Source organism: Nuphar pumila, chromosome 13 (assembly GCF_984573655.1).
Source record: "Nuphar pumila chromosome 13, dmNupPumi1.hap1.1, whole genome shotgun sequence".
NCBI lineage: Eukaryota > Viridiplantae > Streptophyta > Magnoliopsida > Nymphaeales > Nymphaeaceae > Nuphar > Nuphar pumila.
In genome coordinates, this window is record NC_143261.1 from 81,960,242 (window position 1) to 81,982,190 (window position 21,949).

The following is a 21,949-nucleotide window of genomic DNA, read 5'->3' on the forward strand; positions in this document are numbered from 1 at the left end:
GACTAGCAACAGTCATTCTAGTTCAAACTGAACTAGATGACATAAAGACAAAAAATAAAAATAAAGGAAAAAAATACAGAAAAGAAAGAAATTAAAAATGTATTTATATATATAATAATATAATATTATTATATATACATATATGTACAGTTTTACATTTTAACACGCATTACAGGTGAACCTTCCTTTACACAATTGATTTGTATCTCTATACAAAACATTGAAACCACATAGATTCAAAACGAGGGTTTTGATAATTAAAGTTTACACAAAATGAGGTATTATAAAACGTGCTCAGGAGCGAAACAACAGAGAGATAGTGAGTTCTTGATATCATTACATCATCGCGTCATCGCCTATCACATCAACCTAATAATCACTTGTATCCCATAAAACGAGTCAGACTTATAAAAGCCTGGTAGGTGAATAGACATCAAAAATCCGAACAAGACTATCATATGCATTATTTCAAGACATGTAGTTTCAGAATAAGTAAAAATGAGCATGGTAATCTTATTTCCATAATTATTAACATATGGATACGCACATGATAAACGTAAAAACAATTGAGACTGTCTGAGAGTTTATTATTCCATGTATTTTAATACCTCAGACAACTAGCTGAGTCCGCTCATAAGGGGACAACCAAATGACCAAGAGAGAATTCCCTAGAGGCCACTTGTTACAAGGGTATGCATCCGAACTTCTGCAGAACTCATTGTGATTTACCACCTAGGATAATATTTAGTAGCCCAGTCCCCTAACTACAATGACTGGGGACACCAAGTCATTGCTACTCGCGAAGCGTAGTTGTTAACTTGTCCATCGGAGTTTTTGTACCATCCTATCTTGATAGAACCAAAGAATAAATGGGTACGTGAGGTCTTATTTTGTCTGACAACTCATTCAATATACTTTGGTCTTTTAAACCAAATCGAGCATCTTGCCTGTGAAGGCGATCATCTTCATTTATGTGATTTTCTTTTAATCATCATGCATTATCGCACTACGATAATAAACCTCCTGTCCAAACCATCGTCCTACTAACATGTCGTGCATGTCAGATAGTACCACTACGATGAGAAATATATTGGTTTCTCATAAAGAAACCCAGACAATATTTGAAAATTTCAATATCCCGTACCTTAGGCTGGGAAATATTCGAGTCATTCTAGATACAAAAAAGAAAGACATGGCATACGTACCACCAAAGGCTACATAGCCGAGGCCTTTTTGTTATGTTGGTTCGAGGAGAAAACTCAGTTGTGAATATGCAAGTGCAAAACACTTGTTTTGCTTTTCGAGACATCGGATAATGCGAGCTTAAAATCTCGCATGTGAAATCTTTTAAAAATCGAGTTTCGACGAGGAAGCGCAAATCGGCGTCTTTAAATACATACTAGCGTAATCTAAAGTAGGCAGGAGTACACAAAACTGCGTACTTTATAAAGTTATAGATGTATATAGAATACATATATATTAAACCATAACCTTGTGCACATTATAATGCGGCAGTAAAGTCAATGACATAAAGTAAGGCCTAATGTGTGAAACCACACATTGAACTAAATAAATTATATAAGCAAGATCCGATATACGAAACCGTACATCGAGCAAAGTAAATTGCGTAAGCAGGAGCCCGTGCACATTATAGAGCGGTGACAAAGTAAATGACATAAAGCAGGGCTCGATGTGTGAAACCACACATCGAGCTAAATAAATTCTAGAAAGCTGGAACTTGTGCACATTACAATGTGACGACAAAGTAAATGACTTAATTTAAAATGAACAAGAATATGCAAAACTGCATCCTTGAATTAAAAGCATATATATAACGTAAATATAATACGTACAAGTTAGAAGTATTTCAAGCATGGGTTATAATATTGTTCGTGCCTCGATAACCATGTCAAAAATATGGAATCTTGTGCATTGTGCCAAAATGGTACGCTGCAAATGGTTTTTATCGTACTGCGTTAAGTTTATAGATTTTAATAAAAGTGGTGATGATCGCATCGCCGCGATCGAACTTGAACCCAGTTCGAACTGACCCGGGCTTGGTGGAACTGAATCAAACCCGACGTGCTTGAGCTGGCCCGAAACAGGCTAAGCTCGGTTTGGCCTGACTAGAGACAACAACAACATTAGTTGTTGCTGCTCGGGTACGACAAGAGGACGCAGGTGAGGGCTCGGCAGTTAGGCCGAGCCACACCTAGCCTGGCTCAGTCCTCCAACATGGGGGGGAAAGTGGAGAGGCCGACAGTCAGGCCACTGCCGAAGGCAGTGGCTACCGCGACCTGCTAATAGAGCAAGGGGAAAAAGGGGAGAGGGTTGGCGCAGGGCCGAAGGCCCCTGCATGCCACTGGTGGCGCAACAGAGAAGTAGAAAAAAAAGGGGGAGGTACCACGGCAACGCGAGTGCCACCGTGACCTCCACTACCCCAGGCAAGGATCCCTGCCTGCCCTTGGTGGCGCTGCAGGATACTGGAAATCCGAACTCAACTCGGGTTCACCAAGACCAGCCATCACTGTTGGTGGCTGGTATGCGACAAGGCAAGGGAGGGGCCCTCCCTTATACCTGCAACAGCAGCCGAGGCTGCGATTGCTGTGTCTGCCTTGGGAAGCCACAGGAGGAAAAAAAAAGCGAGGTGCGGTAGGGAAAAAGGGGGCGACAAAGGAGTGCCCTCAGTCACCCCCTTCTGATCGTCCCACCATAGCAGCAGCAGCTATGGCTGCTGCTGAAATCGAGAAGGATCCCAGGAGAGGGTGTTGGGTACCCCTCTCACCTGACAAGCTAGAGCCACCACCGCTGGTGGCTCTGGTTTGCTGGCGAGCTAGCAGAGAAGAAGAGAGGGGCAGAAGAAAAACAGAGGGATGAGAGAGAGCACTTACCAGCAGAGGTGGGTGGCACTCCGGCTAGGGCGAGCTTTGGCGAGGGAGAGAGAGAGGAGGGTCGAGGGAAAAGAGGGAGCCACGGGGGTGAGAGGGTCACACAAAGAGAGAGGTGGGGCATCGGGCCTGGCGATCCCGATGAGGGAGAGAAACAGGATGGAGTCGGGGGGGAAAGAGTCGAGGAGCATCGAGTTTAGTTAAAAAAGAAACCCCCCTATGGGGGGTTTAAATAGGCTCATGGGGGGGGGGGATGTCGAATCCAGGTTGGATTCGATCGGATTCAACCTGGATCCAATTTTTGTTTTTTGTTTTTTGTTTTTTTTTAAAACTCCTTTATAAATCTACGAATTTTACAAGTATACCCCCTTCTTAATAGGGGGTGTACATAATAGAAAAATAAGGTTATTTTACACTACTCTATCCTATACTATATAAAATAGACTTTCAATAGCTCATAGAGACACAAATGCTTCATAAGTGATTTTATGGTTGTATTTTGTGCAATTCATCATTGTTTCATTTGTTATGATTTTTTTTTAATTTTTGCTAATTTTTTCTAATTTTTCTTGATTCTTTTGGAATTTTTTTATTAAAAAATTACAATACGTTTATGATACTTACAACCTTGCTTCAGAGTTCATAATAAGTCATCTTGTTGTTGCAATGTACAAAGTATGTAGTTGCTCAAGCTCACATGAAGAGAAAATATTATAGCAATATTCACCCCAAAAAATGATTTTTTGTGAATTGCCATAAAATATGAGATCCATGTTTATTAACAGCTAATTTGTGCAGAATCCTCTATACACACATACACAGACACTCTAGGAAAACAAAGAAGACCAGTTTGCTACTTCATCAATTATAACTGGCAATGTACAACCTGAAAGAAGGCCTTGCTTTCTTCAATCTCTTCAATTACGACATTTGTGATCTGGTCTATGACTTGGTACTTCTCAGTTTCAACTGAACGGATGCCAATTGCATGTGAAGGAATTTTCTGATAAAGCAATAATAGAAAATGGCTATCACAATAAAACTAAGGACAAATACTGCAATCTAGTGATTCAATAACTAAGCACAGAAAGCAAACATACCTCATACCCTATGTAGTTCCATATTTTGATAGAAGTATTGCATGAACCACGACCCAAGTGTCCTTTATACCTAAGGGATGTTATCACATGCTGTAGCCTGGAACCAAAATATTCCTCATCATATTGCAAGGACAATGGGTGCTCAAAAGCAGCACAAGTGATATGTTGCTCTAAAATCTGCAAGAACATAAAATGTGTAAAAATTTTATATATGCCCCGAACATTATTTATGATGTAATTTATGTTTCCTTTGTCAATATGCTCGCAAACCAAAAACTAAAGCATCGTTTGTCTCTTGAGCAACTTTTCTTGCACTTAACAGGATATCTTTTCTTGGAGAAAAAGATTTTCCATTAGTAATTATGTACTAAATTAGAGCAGACAAGAATAAAATGCAAAAGGTTTCATATTCTCCCCATGGGGTGTGAATTTTTTAAGCATAGAAAGAACCTCCTTTAGAGAACCTTAACCATGTAAATTTCTATGTTCATGGTGCATCAGTGCCCTCTATTTATGCCTTTTTTGGCAGTCGAATGCCCCTAATGGTGTGTGAAATATGCAAAACCAGACATAACTCTCTTTTTAACAGAAAAACCTGCTTATTATGAACATCAATTTGGCAATTCTCGATAGGTCTTCCAAAAAGTTTATGTGGAGATTTCATGAAATATTGATCCAAGGGTCCTTCAAATGCGACATATATGGACAATGATGCATTCTCCCTTCGTCCAGCCCGCCCTGCCTGCTGCCACAAGCTGTAATGTAGAGAGAAAACTAAAATTTTGCATACTGTAACTCATAACATAAAGAAACCATTCAAAGGAAAAGAAATAAAAAAAACACACCTAGCAATGGTACCAGGAAATCCAAGATGTAATGTAGCATCAATATGACCAATGTCAATCCCTAGTTCAAGTGCATTAGTTGCAGTAACCCCCAAAAGCTTCCCACCAAAGAAATCCATCTCTATTTTTCTTCGCTCCTATTCAAACACATAATGAAGCAAACAAAACAAAGGTCAGGTTGGTGAGACCACATTACCAACATTTCAAATAGGTGAATATGCTAGGCATGTGATCATATATACTTGCATAAATATGCTACCTTACATGGATGTCAAAATCAGACACAGGCATAGAATGTTGAACACACGCACCTGCACATGCACACACACACACACATATGGGTAAAGGGAGGGCATTGGTTCTAGTTGATCAAGCTTGTGTAGTGTTGGGTCTCTCTCTCCATAAATGAAAAAAGATAATTGTGAGCAATCTAATGGAGAAAATAAGGAACCTTCCCTTGGATCTCAGTGAACTTAAAAATGATAATTGAAAATTAGAAGGTTAGTTGAGTGCCCTTTATCTCAAATATTCAGACATGCTTCTTTCTTCAGAAAGGAAAAGAAGGCCAGAATTCAGACTTCACAAGACCGACATTGCTGACTAGATGCATTCTTGCAGTAGGGTTTTGAACTAGTATTGGTGGACATTTATTTTGATGCTGCAAGGTATTCAAGGTTCCTTAGAAGCTTTTCTGTCCAACATTTGCTCATTGGAGCTGATCCAGAAAAGATGGGCAACACTATGGCCAACACAATGTCAAAACACTTGGATCACAAATGAAAAGAACATTTTACAACAAAGTGACAAAACTTCCTTGTCAAAACCAAAAGTCCATCACTGGTCATGAAGACAAATTCACCGTTGATACATCTACATACCAAAACCTAGGTTCGAAAATGTCCAAGTTAATACTGCACCCAATTCTCTGAAGAAATTATGTGTCCACATTCAATGCATTTTCTGGAAATGATTTGCAAATGTTAGGTCATCGAATTCTAAAAATGGAAAGATAGCAACAACACAAGTGAAACAGACACTGATAAAAACTTTCACAGCAACATATCTTTTAATCATGTCCATGATAGGAATTGAGGTTTTGGGAGTGTTTTCTTTGCAAAACATCTACTTTAAAAATACCTCAGTGTTTCCTAAGGTTTCATAATTTGTGTTCTCTCTCTCTTACATTAAAAATATGAAGAGGTTGTATATAAAAATTACCAAATTAAACCTAATTGGATCTATATCAAAGAGAACTGAGATTTGGGTTTGATCATATATTTTCTTATTCAAATAGATTGAAGTTTGCAACATAGATTTAAATTTGAATTTAAACTTAAACCATAAAAATTCAGTCATGTGTTTCCAACCGAATTCAATTACATATAAACACTCATACACATGTAATGAAACCAACAAAATCTGAAAAAAGTGCCACATAAGGGCTACAATGAGTTACCAATACAATAGTGGTAACTTAGGGACCAAAAGAACTCTCACAATGGAAATACACACCAACTCACAAAGAGAGTCAAGTAAAAATATAATAGATCTTTCATTAACAAATGCTTAGAAAAGCATTACAAAATCAATAGGGAAGATTCCTATTTATAAGCATTACAAAGGGTAAAGAGGAGCAGCCCAATTAGTTGGGCTGACCCCCAACGGTCATAAATATGACTGTTGGGACTAGCCCTATGTAGTCAAAAGCGCTAGGTGGTCCCTAGTCGGTGGACCCATAAAAGCCTAGTCGGATACTAGGCGGAACTAAGCGGACTAGTCGATACCTTAATTAAAATATAAAAATATAAGAAATATGCAAATGAACTGCTAAAATTAGTAAAAAACATATATTCTGTCAAAATATATGTATCAATATATATATATATATATATATATATCCTAGAACACCATAATACCCGATAGGGGTATTATGGTCATTTTACATAGTACCCGATAGGGATACTTGTTTTTTTCCTCTTTTTTATTTTTATCTTTTTTGTATTTATTTTATTTTTTTTCCTTTTTTCATTCTTTCTTTTATGCCACTTAAGGGGCCCCACCATTGAGTCATTGGGGCCCCCAACGGTCACAATTGTGACCGTTGGGGGCTCCCAACGACTCCATGAGAGCCCCCTTTTTGGCACACCTTTTGAGGCCATTTGGCCTCCCTTCCTCTCCCCTTCTTCTTGTATAAATAGGGGTGAACCCCTTTGTAATTCATATGCTTGAGAGCTCTCTCTTTTTTTCTCAATAAAGAGGTTTTTATATTTTTGCCTTTTTCAAGGCTTGTGTATGTGTTGTCCTTTAGTGGACTTGGCTATTGTCTCTTTTGGTTGTCCATTGTAGGACATTACAAGTGTTTATAACACTCCTTTTATTTTCGCATATTTTATTACATGGTATCAGAGCCATCCGATTCTTCCAAGGTGAAATCTTGTCTCTCTCTCCACTTCTTTTATATATTCTTTTATTGAAGCAATGGAGACCAATATCGACCTATCATTCAAGCTCAATGGAAAAAATTACATAATGTGGGCATTCGCAATGAAAAATAATCTCAAAGGAAAGAAGCTTTGGGGTTATGTAATGGAAATTGTTCTGGAACCTCAACTTAAGCTCACAAAGATGGAAGGAGGTCAAGAAAAAGCTCTTGAGGGAGATGCTCGCCTCAAAGCAATAGAAGACCATCAACGTCAAGTGAAAGATTGGGAAAGCAACCATGCAAAAATCTTAACATGGTTTATGAATAATGTTAAACTTAAGATACGTGCAAATATTGCAAAATTTCGTCGAGCCAATGAAGCTTGGTTTTTCATGAAGGGTATGTATACCCAAAAAGATCTTGCAAGAGAAAGTTAGAACTACAAAACAAGGGGATATGAGCATTCAAGATTACTATAGTGCTCTAAATCCTTTATGGGATGAGTTGGCTCTTTTAGAACCCAAATGGGTGGCTATGGAAGATGTTGAGCTTAGACAAAAACAAATGGAACAAGATAGATTGTTTCAATTTTTATTTGGGCTTCGTCCAGAATTTGAACAAGTGAGATCCTCACTCCTTCATAGATACACCCTTTCACCTTTAGAGGATGTCATTACCGAAATTACTCAAGAAGAGACTCGACATGGCATGAGTAAAAGCATGGATGGTGTTCTTGTTGTATCTAAACTCGACAATCATGTTAAAACATACAAGCCACCTTATTTTGCAAAACAAGGGAATGGTGGAAGGAAGATGATTATATGTCATCATTGTTATGAGCCGGGACATATCAAACCCGCTTGCCCAAAATTAAATGGGACTTTCAAGCCTAAGGTGGCTTCCGTTGAGGAATCCTCCACTAAAGAAGATGAAGGCAAGAACGGGGATCTCAAAGACACTTTTGGTCAAATATCCATGGCTCTCCAACAAATCTTAAAAGCTACTTCCTCCACTTCTGGTGCCGCCATTGCCTCTTCATCATCTTCCGGTACGTATTCTTGGATTTTAAATTCCGGAGCTTCTTTTCACATGACTCCCCATGAAAATGTTTTAACCAACGTAAGCACCAATTCAAAAACATCTTGTGTCTCTACGACCGATGAAACTTTTCTCAAAATAAATGGCATTGGAACTCTAGATCCTAAAAAATTTCAAAACTTTTTTGTTCCAAAAGTAAGAATAGTTCCTAAACTAAATCTCAGCCTTTTTTTCGTTTTCCAAAATTGTCGACCATGGATGTGAAATATCTTTCTCATCTTAAGGGTGCTTTGTGCAGAATCTTCAGTCCGGGAAGCGGATTGGGCAAGGCCATAGAAAGGGAGATCTTTACTACATGGATCACTTGACACTCCCTACAAAATCTTTTTGTACTTATGTCCAAGATAAAAGTATTGAAGCTTTGGCATAAAAGACTTGGGCATCCAAGTTATTCTAAAATGTATCTTTTTCCTTTTGTAAACAAGTTTTGTAAAGAAAAAGATATCAATTGCAAAGATTGTATTTTTAGAAAAATGAAGTCGATTCCATTTCCTACAAGAACCTTAATTTCAACTAGAGCTTTCGAATTGGTGCATTCCGATGTATGGGGACCATCTCCGGTTTTATCTAAAGGTGGTTATTCATATTATGTAACCTTTATTGATGATTATACTAGATATGTATGGATTTATTTTCTTAACCTTAAATCGGAAGTCTTTACCTTTTTTAAAGAATTATGTGCAAAAATTCAAAATCAATTTCAAAGTCACATATCCATTCTTAGATCCGACTCTGGAGGAGAATACCTATCAAATGAATTTCAAACATATCTAAAACAACATGGCATTTGTCATCAAAGATCATGTCCAAGAACTCCACAACAAAATGGTCTAGCGGAAAGAAAACATAGGCATATCTTAGAAACCACTAGATCATTACTTATTTCTAAAAATTTTTGGGCAGAAGCCGTGTTAACCTCCACTTAATTAATCGAATGTCGTCCTCAAAATTAAATAATATTTCTCCTTATGAAAAACTTTTAAAAATCTCACCTGATTACAATCGACTTCATATTTTTGGATGTAAATGCTTTGTTCTTTTACATAAAAGAGATAAATTATCACCAAAGGCAATTAAATGTGTATTCTTGGGATGTGGTGAAAATCAAAAGGGCTATAGATGTTTTGATTATAAAAACAATAAGTTATATGTCTCAAAAGATGTGACATTTTTAGAAGATGAGAACGAATTTGAAATATTAGACAAACAAAATAAAATTGAATATATGTTTTTAAATAATCTTTTAGAAGATACAAATGATGAATCTTTAAGTCATTCAGAAATATTAAAAAACACACATAATAGTGAAGACACACATAATATTGAAATATCACCAACTAATAATGACAATCTACATGTTTACACCCGGCGTGAGCAAGAGAAACCTATTAGTGCTTTAGAAAAATTCTCGCGGCTTAATGAACCTCTAGAAGAAACTCCCCTTAGGTGCTCCTCTAGATAATCAATCCCACCTAATAAGTTTGTTTCATATGAATCTCTCTCACCAAATTATAGAGTCTGTCTAATAGCCTTACATTCATACTATGAGCCTTCTCATTATAATCAAGCAAAAAATATATCATATTGGATTGAAGCAACGAGGGTAGAACTAGATGCCTTAAAGAAGGCTAAAACTTGGGAATTAGTTCAACTTCCTCCAAATAAAAAAGCTATTGGATGCCGTTGGGTTTACAAAGTTAAGACTAAAAGTGATGGTTCCTTAGAACGATATAAAGCAAAATTAGTGGCTAAGGGATACTCACAAGAATACGACATTGACTATGAGGAAACCTTTGCCCCTGTTGCTCGAATGACTAGTGTTTGAACCCTAATTGTTGTGGCATCATCTAAAAAATGGCCTATTCTTCAATTAGATGTTAAAAATGCATTTCTTAATGATCAATTAAATGAAGAAATATATATGGACCCTTCGTCGGGAATTACTCTTAAACAAGGTCAAACTCTTAAATTATTAAAAGCTTTATATGGTCTTAAACAAGCCCCTAAGGCTTGGTATGATAGATTTAGTGCTATCATGATCACGTTGGGATTCGTTCTTGTTATACTGACACTGCTCTCTTTATTAAAAGTGCAGGTAATAGTATTGTTATTCTTTTACTTTATGATGATGATATGATCATCACATGCAATGATGCAAGTGGTATTATTGATGTTAAAAATATGTTAAAAGATAACTTTGATATGTCTGATTTAGGATTTCTTAGATATTTTCTTGGTATTGAAGTTGCATACTCTCCCTAAGGGTATATATTGTCACAAATGAAGCTTGTTGCAGATATATGTTCCAAATCTGGAATTTCAGATGACAAAAAGGTGGAGACTCCAGAGGTCATCAATGCTAAACTACGGTTGGAGGATGGGGTTCTACTGGATGATCCTACACCCTACAGACGACTCATTGGATCTCTCACCTATCTGACCATTACCAGGCCAGACATCGCTCACGCTATTCACTCTGTCAGCCAATTCCAGCATGCTCCTACAACTGTGCATATAAGTGTTGTGCTTCGGATTATTCGCTATATCAAAAACACTCTAACTAAAGGGCCATTTCTATCCTCACTCTCTTCATTAAATTTGCTTGCCTATACTGATGCTGACTGGGGAGGAAACTCAAATGATAGAATCTCAATTACTGGTTTCTGTGTCTTTTTAGGAGATTCGCTAATTGCTTGAAGATGCAAGAAACAACAAAAAGTCTCTTTATCATCTACTGAGGCTGAATACCGGGCTATGGAACCTACTACAATGGAACTTGTGTGGCTTTGAAGTCTTCTTCAATATATGGGCATTGAAATTTTCGGTGCATCGAAGCTTTGTTGTGACAATAAGTGCCATCTATATTGTCAGCAATCACACCTTCCATGAGTGAACCAAACATATAGAAATGGACTGTCACTATGTTCGTGATGAGTATCTCCGTAGGACATTTACATTGTCATACGTCACATTTGAATATCAGCTCACAGACTTTTTACTAAAGCACTTCCTGCCCCTCGATTCTTGTTTCTCCTTAGCAAACTTTCGATCATCTCCTCGTAAAGTTTGAGGGGGGTGCCGATAGGGGTACTTGTTTTTTTCCTCTTTTTTATTTTTATCTTTTTTGTATTTTTTTTCTTTTTTCATTCTTTCTTTTATGCCACTTAAGGGGCCCCACCATTGAGTCGTTGGGGGCTCCCAACGACTCCATGGGAGCCCCCTTTTTGGCACACCTTTTGAGGCCATTTGGCCTCCCTTCCTCTCCTCTTCGTGTATAAATAGGGGCGAACCCCTTTGTAATTCATATGCTTGAGAGTTCTCTCTCTCTTTTTCTCAATAAAGAGGTTTTTATATTTTTGCCTTTCTCAGGGCTTGTGTATGTGTTGTCCCTTAGTGGACTTGGCTATTGTCTCTTTTGGTTGTCCATTGTAGGACATTACAAGTGCTTATAGCACTCCTTTTATTTCTACATATTTCATTACAATATGCAACAAAAAATCAATCAACAATAAGCAATAGACAAAAAAAAACACGTCGAACATGGAACATTACAAAATCTACCCAAGTATTAAAAACAATTGAATAAACAAAGCAAACAACTATCAACAAATGCCAAATAATTTAAAAACAATCTAAATTCTTAAAATAAAGTGCTAAAACTAACAACAAACATGTATCCAACATAAAATCAAGTAAACATGCTTTTATTCAGCCAAGCAACTGATGCTTCATAAAATCATAAAATAAAATCAGAAAGAAAAATCATGCTTTATAAAATCAGAAAAAAAAAATCATATGCCATGAGAAAAAAATCATTCTTCATACAAATCATCACACACCATAAAATCAGAAGAAAAATACAGAAAAAAAAGAGACTCCCATCCAGCCGAAAAAATAGAAGACATAGAAAAGAAGAAGAAGACAAAGGAAGAAAAAAAAGGAAAAGAGGGGAGGCAGGAGGAAAAGAAGAAGAGGAAGAAAAGGAAAAGAAGAAGGAGAGGAAGAAAAGAAGAAGACAAGGGAGGAAAAGAAGAAGAAGAAGAAGAGGAAAGGAAGAAAAAAAGGGGAGACGTAAGGAAGAAGAAGAAGAGGAAGAACAAGAAGGAGAGGAAAGGAAGAAGAAGAAGAGGTGAGACGGGAAGAAAAAAAGAAGACATGGGAGGAAAAGAAGAAGGGAAGGAAAAGAAGAGGGAGATGGGAGGAAGGAGAGAGATAGGGGAAAATGTCTTTCTTCCAGACGATCGTCGGCCTACGTGAGAAATAGGTTGGTGATCAAGAGTCTGCACGAGCGACGGAGCCATGTAATGAGAATGAGAAGATGATAAAGTCGATCTGATGTGATTGGGACGCTGAGAAGGTGATGTCGCCGATTGTAACGCCTCAAAATTTTGACTTGTGATTTCGAAAACCTTATCGAAAAACCTTTCAAAGATTTAAAGTTTAATATTTAAAAACAACGGAAGACATTTAGAAAGGAACACAAGTCAACAATCCTAGGTACGTTAGCTGAAAAACCATCATTCACATGTACAACATCTTAAAGGAATTTAAGAAATAAGGCAATCGATTAAAAAAATCTGCAGTTTATTACAAAATGAGCCTTTTATTCCAAAGTTCAATAAATCTAAGAAAACTCAAAAAAATCCCAGAGCCAAGCCGCCAGCAGAAAGAAAATGAATCTTGATCCACGTTGCACCACGCCATCGGCCGCCAGTGAAGTCCTACTCCTCACCTGCCCATGAAATGGGTCAGCTTCATAACAAACCAGTAGGTGCACGAACAGATAAGTAGAATGAAAATAAAACAGGACATTCATGAGATAAGCAGTTATGATATTTAAGCAATTAAAACAGTTGTAGTCTATTCTAGCAAATGTAATAAGTGCAAAGAGAAGCAGTGTAAGTCTCAGTCGTCTATATCTATTCCTGAATATATTCTTTAAGTTCTGATATTAACTGGCCTGTGGGTACGCACAGACGCGAAACGTAGAAACAGCCGAGACCGATCCGGGGGTTTATTATGTCAGGTGTTTTCATTAACACGGATGGCTGACTGAGTCCGCTCCTAAGGGGACGGTCAGTGACCAAGAGAGTAAATCCCCAAAGGCATTCGTGGCCCATGGATGCATCCAACTTCTGCAGAAGTGCCTGGGAATTACCACCTAGGATAATTTATGGTAATCCCAATTCCCCTAACTCCGATGACTGGGGAAAACCGAGTCTTTTGCTCGTAGGGTGGTTGTTAACAACCTGTCCATCGGAGTCTTTGTACCATCCATCCTCTCCCTTGATGAACCGTGAAGATCGGATGGGTACGACGGGGGTTTCTTAACCGTCGTCCCATCCTACATGCTCTGGTCCATAAGACCCACTCGAGCATCTTGCCTGTGAAGGCAAAATGGTCACCATTTTATGTGATCTCAGCATTTTGCTAATAGCATTCATCGAGGTTGCCACAACCTCATCATCCCACCATCGTAACCCACATGGGACGTACTTGTCCAAAAGTACGATCGTATCTTCCTAGAGGTACAACTACGATGAGAGGGCAACATAATGGTTTATGATTCTTTTGTTTCCTACATGACATGTTTTGCTTTTCTGAGCAATTGGCTTGTGGAGGCCGATATTATTAAATTCGGTAAAGTATAGATTTCACCCTTCAATACCCTCCATGATCTTACATAAAAATTCATATTGTACCTGCCTTAAGGTTCGGTCATAATGGCAATTGCAGTGGTTTTGAATCTCTTCACAAAGTCTATCTCAAGTATGCAGTTTCAAAGGAATAAGCATGCATAATAGACAATTATGAGTTAAGCACTCGTACACGTAAACGGGCAATGACAAGTAAACTACTTGATTCTTTCTAGAATGAGTCTACCTAGAGGATTTATATTATGAAATAAAAGAATCACAAAGAGTAAAACATGGATCAACAAATATTTCTTCAGAGTCGCAAATATGCAAAATAATTATTCTATTTCAGAAGTCTTATTTCATTTTGTTCATACACACTATTCGTGCGACTTTCCCCTACCTCGGGATGTCCTGCAGCTGCGTGCGTCTACGCGTGTAGATGATACGAGGCTCGGGCCGCGGAGCCAGAGCGAGGGGTCCGATGCGAGGTCTGCAACAGTGCTACGTTAATTATCATGCGGAGCAAAAAGAAAGACAAACCTGCCTATAGGAAAAGAGAGGCAGCAGAGGTGTGCCCCTGCTGGCCGAAAACAGACGAGCGGCGGGGGAACAAGCCCCTGCCTAAACATAGCGTAGCGGCAGGGGGCCAACCCCTGCCGACAGCCACCAAGTGGCAGGGGCTGAGCCCCTGCCGACAGCAATGGATGCCAGGGGGCCAGCCCCTGCCGGAAGCAATGGATGGCAGGGGGCCAGCCCCTGTCGGAAGCAATGGATGGTAGGGGGCCCGCCCCTACCGGAAGCATAAGGATGGTAGGGGGCCAACCCCTGCCAGAAGCACATGGATGGCAGGGGGCCAGCCCCTGCCGAAAGCACAGGTCGGCAGGGGCCAACCCCTGCCGCCAGCACGAAGTGGCAGGGGCTGAGCCCCTGCCGACAACACAGGTCGGCAAGGGCCACCCCTGCCGACAGCACCAGACGGCAGGGGGCTCAGCCCCTGCCGAAAGCACAGGTCGGCAGGGGCCAACCCCTGCCGACAGCACGATGTGGCAGGGGCTGAGCCCCTGCTGACAACACAGGTCGGCAGGGGCCAACCCCTGCCGACAGCACGATGTGGCAGGGGCTGAGCCCCTGCCGACAACACAGGTCGGCAAGGGGCCACCCCTGCCGACAGCACCAGACGGCAGGGGGCCAGCCCCTGCCGAAAGCCACAAGGTGGCAGCAAAAAGGGGGTGCCGCAGGGGCCACCGGTCCCCTGCCGGCACTCCGGCGAATCGCAGAGGGAGACGGGGACGACAGGGGCCGCGTAGGCCACCTGTCGGGGCTCTGGCGACACAGAGAGGCGGTGGGAGGCCGCGGCAGTGGCTGTGAGCCACCTGCCGGCCTCCCGGCGAGGTGACAGGGAGGGGTTGAGGAGGAGAAGAGGGAGGAGAAGAGAAGAACGGCGTACCTGGGGGGGGGTTCCCGGCGTCGGCGGCGGGCGCAGCAGGGAAGGAGACCGGCGCGGGGGAGGAAGCTCGAGAGGGGAGGCGTGCCTCCCCTCGCCCTCCAGCACTCCTCATAAAGAGCTCGGGGGGAAAGATGAAAGGGGAAACCTCGGTGGGTTTCCCCAATCAACCCGAAAACGAAGGGGAAGAAGAGGGGGGGGGTGCGGCGCTCGGGACCCTGCGTCGGGTTACTTAAAACCTTAAAAATAAAAAGGGGCCCGGGTCGGGTCCGGACCCGACCCGGCCCGGGTCCAAACCGATATTTTTTTTTTTAAATGGGTTTTTACATCCTACCCCTCTTAAAAGAATTTCGTCCGCGAAATATCTATTACCTTGAAGAATCAAAATACAGGTCAGGATATTTTTCCCTAATATCGTTCTCAGGTTCCCAAGTACATTCGTCAATTCCATGATGTTGCCACCGAACCTTTACAAAGGAAATGGTCTTTGATCTAAGCACTTGGTCACGACGGTCGACGATCTCCACTGGTCTTTCTTCGAATGTCAAGTCCCTTCTAATGTCCACATCATCATAATGAATGATATGTGATGGATCGTGAACATACTTCCTCAACATGGATACGTGAAAAACATTATGGATCTGAGCATACTGCGGAGGTAACGCCACGCGATAAGCTGCTTCTCCAATCCGCTCCAGGATTTCGAACGGTCCGACGTATCTAGGACTCAGCTTTCCCTTTTTCCCGAACCGAAATACGCTCTTCGTCGGAGATACCTTAACAAAAACCATCTCGCCCATATCGAAGGTAAGCTCTCGTCGGCGTCTATCTGCATAACTTTTTTGCCGACTCTGAACGGTACGGAGTCGTTCTCGAATCATCTGCACTTGTTGAGTATAGTGTTGCAAGACTATAGGTGCCTCCAATTTTCGCTCGCCAACCTCGTCCCAGTAAACAGGTGATCGACATGGCCTCCCATACAAAGCTTCGTATGGGGCCATCCCGATGCTCGCATGATAGCTGTTGTTATACGCGAACTCCGCCAAACTGATGTGGGAATCCCACTCTCCCTTCCAGTCCATCATACAGGCTCGAAGCATGTCTTCCAAGGTTTGAATCGTACGCTCCGACTGCCCGTTCGTCTGAGGGTGAAACACAGTACTAAACTTTAACTTTGTGCCCAACGCCAACTGAAGTTGTCCCCAAAACCTTGAAGTGAATCTAGGATCACGATCGGAGATAATCGAGACTGGAACCCCGTGCAGTCTCACAATCTCTCTAACATAGAGATCAGCGAGACTATCTAACGATTGGTTGAGACGGATAGGTAGGAAGTGAGCCGACTTGGTGAGTCTATCGACGATCACCCAAATCGCGTCATGCTTTCTCCGCGTCCTCGGAAGACCGACTATAAAGTCCATGGTAACATCTTCCCATTTCGAAAGAGGGATTTCTATCTGCTGCATGACCCCACCGGGTCTCTGGTGCTCGATCTTGATTTGCTGACACGTTAAACACTTCGAGACATACTCAGCCACGTCTCGCTTCATACCGTTCCACCAATAACTGCGTTGCAGGTCCTTGAACATCTTCGTGCTTCCAGGGTGAATGGTGTATCTAGACTTGTGGGCCTCCGCCAAAATTTCATCTCGAAGAATCGGGTCGTCAGGAACCCAAAGGCGCTCCCTCAACCATATACTTCCATCCTCCTTCAGACGAAAAGGTGTATCTGCCAATACCGCTTGAGCCTTCAACTTCTCGTAGCGTGCATTCGTTCTCTGTCCATTGATGATCCTCGCGAGTAGCTCAGGTTGAGCAACAAGGTGGGATAACCCGATTGAACCTTGAGTGATTGCGAAAGGTTCCCAAGAGGCTAGGTCTTCGACCAACCTCCATCCAGCGAATAAGGCATTAATCGAAACTTCTGGGGTTTTGCGGTTGAGAGCGTCAGCCACGACGTTCGCCTTTCCTGGGTGGTAGGAGAGGGTGAAGTCGTAATCCTTGAGGAATTCAAGCCAACGTCGTTGTCTCATGTTCAATTCCTTTTGCGAAAATAGGTACTTAAGGCTCTTATGATCGGTGAATGCTTTAAACTGCTCTCCATACAAGTAATGTCTCCATATCTTCAGTGCGAACACCACTGCTGCTAACTCTAAATCGTGAGTTGGGTAGTTCTTCTCGTGAATTTTAAGTTGCCGAGAAGCGTAAGCGATCACCTTCCCATTCTGCATCAGCACAGCCCCTAGGCCTGACCCAGAGGCATCGGTATAAATCACAAATCCGCCTTTACCAGAAGGTAAGGTCAAAATAGGAGCACTGGTAAGTCGCTCCTTCAATAATTGAAAACTCGCCTCGCACTTCTCGTCCCATAAGAATTTAGCCTCTTTCTTCAGTAACTTTGTCAGGGGTAACGCAATTTTAGAAAAATCCTGAATGAATCTTCTGTAGTAACCCGCTAGTCCAAGGAAACTCCTGATATCACGCGCGTTCTTTGGTTGCTGCCAACCAAGTACAGCCTCCACCTTTGCAGGGTCCACGGACACTCCTTCCTTAGAAATAACGTGTCCCAAAAACATGACTTCCTCGAGCCAGAATTCACATTTAGAGAACTTGGCATACAACCGTTCCTTTCGCAAGGTTTCTAACACAACGGTTAGGTGCTCTCGATGTTGCTCTCGATTTTCTGAGTACACCAAGATGTCGTCGATGAACACGATCACGAAGGTGTCCAAAAATGGCTTGAACACCCTATTCATCAAGTCCATGAAAGCTGCGGGGGCATTGGTCAGTCCGAACGGCATGACTGTGAACTCGTAATGTCCGTATCTCGTCCGAAAGGCCGTCTTAGGAATATCCTCATTCCTAATTCTGAGTTGATGGTATCCGGACCTAAGATCGATTTTCGAGAAAACCTTGGCCTTCTGCAACTGATCGAACAAGTCTTCGATACGCGGCAATGGGTACTTGTTTTTTATTGTGGCCTGGTTGAGCATTCGATAGTCGATGCACAACCGCAAAGTCCCGTCCTTCTTCACGAAGAGCACAGGAGCTCCCCAAGGAGAAACGCTGGGGCGAATGAATCCCTGATCCAACAACTCCTGCAACTGCTTCTTCAGCTCCTCAAGCTCAGCTGACGCCATTCTGTAGGGTGCTTTGGAGATTGGTGTCGTACCTGGTAGCAATTCAATACTGAATTCTACCTCACGAGACGGTGGAAATCCCGACAGCTCTTTAGGAAAAACGTCGGGGTAATCGCGAACAATATCAAGCTCACTGATGGGAATGGGCATTGGATCTGACTGGATAACACTAACCAAAAAGGCAGTGCATCCCGTCCGCAAGAAGTTATGTGCCCTAAGCGCCGAGATCATCCGGCTTGCTCGAACCGGTCTGGGGATTCTGAATTTTACTCTCGAAGAGCCTGGAGGTGATAAAACAATCTTGCCATCACGGCAAAAGATCTTGGCATGATACTTGTGCAACCAATCCATGCCTAGGATGACGTCAAATTCAGTCATCTCCAGCAGGATAGCACAAGCAGGCAAGTGCCGCTCTGCCACAACTACGTCCAAATCAGGTATGTAAGTGGTGCAAAGTGTGTTCTTCCCAACGGGGTTATACACGTCTAATGCTTTATCAAGCGTTTTTACCATTATATGCAATTGTTTTACGAATTTTTCTGACACAAACGAGTGTGTAGCACCACAATCAAAGAGTGCAAAAGCTGCTTGATCAGCAACAAGAATGGTACCTTGAACGAGATCTCCCTTGGTCAATTGATCGACCGTGGCTGCATAAACTCGACCCGGCTCTCTGCCACTGCTTGGTTGTGCTCGCTGTTGCTGCTGATGAGGTGGTCGAGGAGGCTGAGATACGTTGCCGATTCGCTTGAGGTCATCTGCTGCTTTCTTCCGGCAGTCGCGTATGAAATGGCCCATCTTGCCACAGTACAGGCATCCGCCAGTGTCCCGCGGACAAGATTGTCCCACATGAGGCCTCTTGCACATGGGGCAGTTATCACTCGACGGTTGCCTGGGTGATGGAGGGCCCTGTTGTCGCTGGCGTTTTGCTGGAGGAAACTGTTTCTTCCCTGCTTCAGTTTTCACTGGAAAAGGTGGTCGTTGCCCTGGGCCGCCGGAAAATGTCTTCTTCTGCTCGCCACCTGACGCGGTTGACTTCTTGGCTTGCACACTTTTTGAACGCTCCCAATCCTCGTTCAGTAGGGTGGCTGCTGCTACTGCCGCAGAAAAAGTCGCGGGCATGCTGGTGAGAACCCTATGCCTGAGTCCTTCCTTCAGTCCGCGTATAAACTTCCCAGCCCGCTCATGATCATCCTCAAATAGGTGAGGACAATAGCGCTCCAACCGTTGAAATTTGGCGATATAATCGTTCAAACTTAAGCTGCCCTGGCACAGCTCCAGAAATTCCACCTTCTTCTTTTCCCTCGCATGAGGAGGGAAATAGTTTCCGAGAAAAAACCCTTCGGAAGGCCTCCCACGGAATCACCTCAGCACCCGGAAACTGCACCTCCCGCGCTGTGTCCCACCAGTCGCGAGCGTCGTCCTTCAAACGAAAGGACCCGAACATTGTCTTCTTATCATCAGGAACGGACAACACTTGGAACACCCGTTCCACCTCTTTAACCCAACTCTCCGCCAAGTCAGGATCAACCTTGCCCGAGAAAGTAGGAGGGTCCAGCTTCAGAAATTTTTCATATGTGGCGGTTAGTGCATTCCCAACAAGGGAACCTGGATCCTGATGGAGACGACCCTGGTTACGAATCGCCTCAGCTAAGGAGTTGAGGGTATCCATCATGAATCCCCTCTGCTCACGCAACTCATCGGCCATACTGTGGCTTGAGTTTCCCGCCATCCTTAAAAAGCAACCAAGATTAACGTCAAAAAATACTGAAGACATACAAGTAGGCATAAGTATATGAGCGAAAGCAAAAACATATATTTTTATTACGAAAGTCAAATATTTAGAATCCAGCTGTGCTGGTACATAAGCAAAAGTTATATTCCGCAGTTATAAATGAGTTCACAGACTCCAACAAAACTGGGTGCGTGCTACCTCCCCTTAGGGACGACTAGAATACTTCCTAAGATATTCCCTTCTATTGCCTGTGCGCCTGAACCTGCGCTTAGGGGTGAAGGGAAGTGGTTCATCGTAGGAGGGCTCCTGCCCGTAAAGGGGTGTCGCCGGAGTATATTCCGGTGAGCCAAGACTATAATCTGAAGAATCCGTCGCAGGTGTGTATGTGGGTGATACACCGCCCACTGGGTCTGCCGAAGGTGGCGGTTGCTCGCCGGCAGTCGAAATTGCGATCTTGTCGTCATGCTCAGCCTTGTGGAGGCAAGCATCCATGGTGTGGCCTGTTTCTCCGCAGAAACCACACTCCTCTGCTAACTCAGGGGGAACAAAATCTCCCGATGACTCCTGTGGTGTCTGATGGTGCACCTGAATGTGTGAAGGCGCGAAACCACCTTCTCGAGCATGCACTTCAGCCCACGCTGCTGCCAAGGGTATCTGGTAGGCGATCGGTAGTGTGAAGCCTTGCTCATCCGTAAAAATGGGTAGAGGAGGGCGGTTAGCCCAGTAACCAGCCCCGAACATCTCACGTCTGCCCCTCCCCCTTACGGAACGGCCACGTACACTACGCGTGCTCCTACCGCGAATACCATTAGAGCCAGTAACTGGATCCATATATCCAACGGTACTACGAATAAAACAAGAATATAATTTAGTCTAAACATGCTATGAAATATCAAAGACTTACTTACAGCGCGATGGGATGCTCAATAGTCAAGATTCACTTCTTTCTGATCTGGCTCTGATACCAAGTTGTAACGCCCCAAAATTTTGACTTGTGATTTCGAAAACCTTATCGAAAAACCTTTCAAAGATTTAAAGTTTAATATTTAAAAACAACGGAAGACATTTAGAAAGGAACACAAGTCAACAATCCTAGGTACGTTAGCTGAAAAACCATCATTCACATGTACAACATCTTAAAGGAATTTAAGAAATAAGGCAATCGATTAAAAAAATCTGCAGTTTATTACAAAATGAGTCTTTTATTCCAAAGTTCAATAAATCTAAGAAAACTCAAAAAAATCCCAGAGCCAAGCCGCCAGCAGAAAGAAAATGAATCTTGATCCACGTTGCACCACGCCATCGGCCGCCAGTGAAGTCCTACTCCTCACCTGCCCATGAAATGGGTCAGCTTCATAACAAACCAGTAGGTGCACGAACAGATAAGTAGAATGAAAATAAAACAGGACATTCATGAGATAAGCAGTTATGATATTTAAGCAATTAAAACAGTTGTAGTCTATTCTAGCAAATGTAATAAGTGCAAAGAGAAGCAGTGTAAGTCTCAGTCGTCTATATCTATTCATGAATATATTCTTTAAGTTCTGATATTAACTGGCCTGTGGGTACGCACAGACGCGAAACGTAGAAACAGCCGAGACCGATCCGGGGGTTTATTATGTCAGGTGTTTTCATTAA

At 42.2% G+C, this 21,949-nt stretch overlaps 1 protein-coding gene across 7 annotated transcripts in view; it reads right to left on the reverse strand.

Moving 5' to 3' along the window:
• The window catches only part of LOC149818886 (UBQ, helicase-c and DEAD-like helicase domain-containing protein), a 257,306-nt gene that overhangs the window by 98,269 nt on the left and 137,088 nt on the right, over positions 1 to 21,949 (reverse strand). For all 7 annotated transcript variants that reach the window (XR_016427405.1, XM_089985761.1, XM_089985760.1 and 4 more), the window contains 4 exons: positions 4,834 to 4,970; positions 4,584 to 4,743; positions 3,989 to 4,165; positions 3,775 to 3,891 (listed from right to left, as the gene is read on the reverse strand). Coding sequence is in view for 6 of the 7 variants with exons in the window: in XM_089985761.1 (XP_089841887.1) it covers positions 3,775 to 3,891; positions 3,989 to 4,165; positions 4,584 to 4,743; positions 4,834 to 4,970 (591 nt within the window). In the remaining variant the exon portion in view is untranslated. The remainder of the gene's footprint in view (positions 1 to 3,774; positions 3,892 to 3,988; positions 4,166 to 4,583; positions 4,744 to 4,833; positions 4,971 to 21,949) is intronic.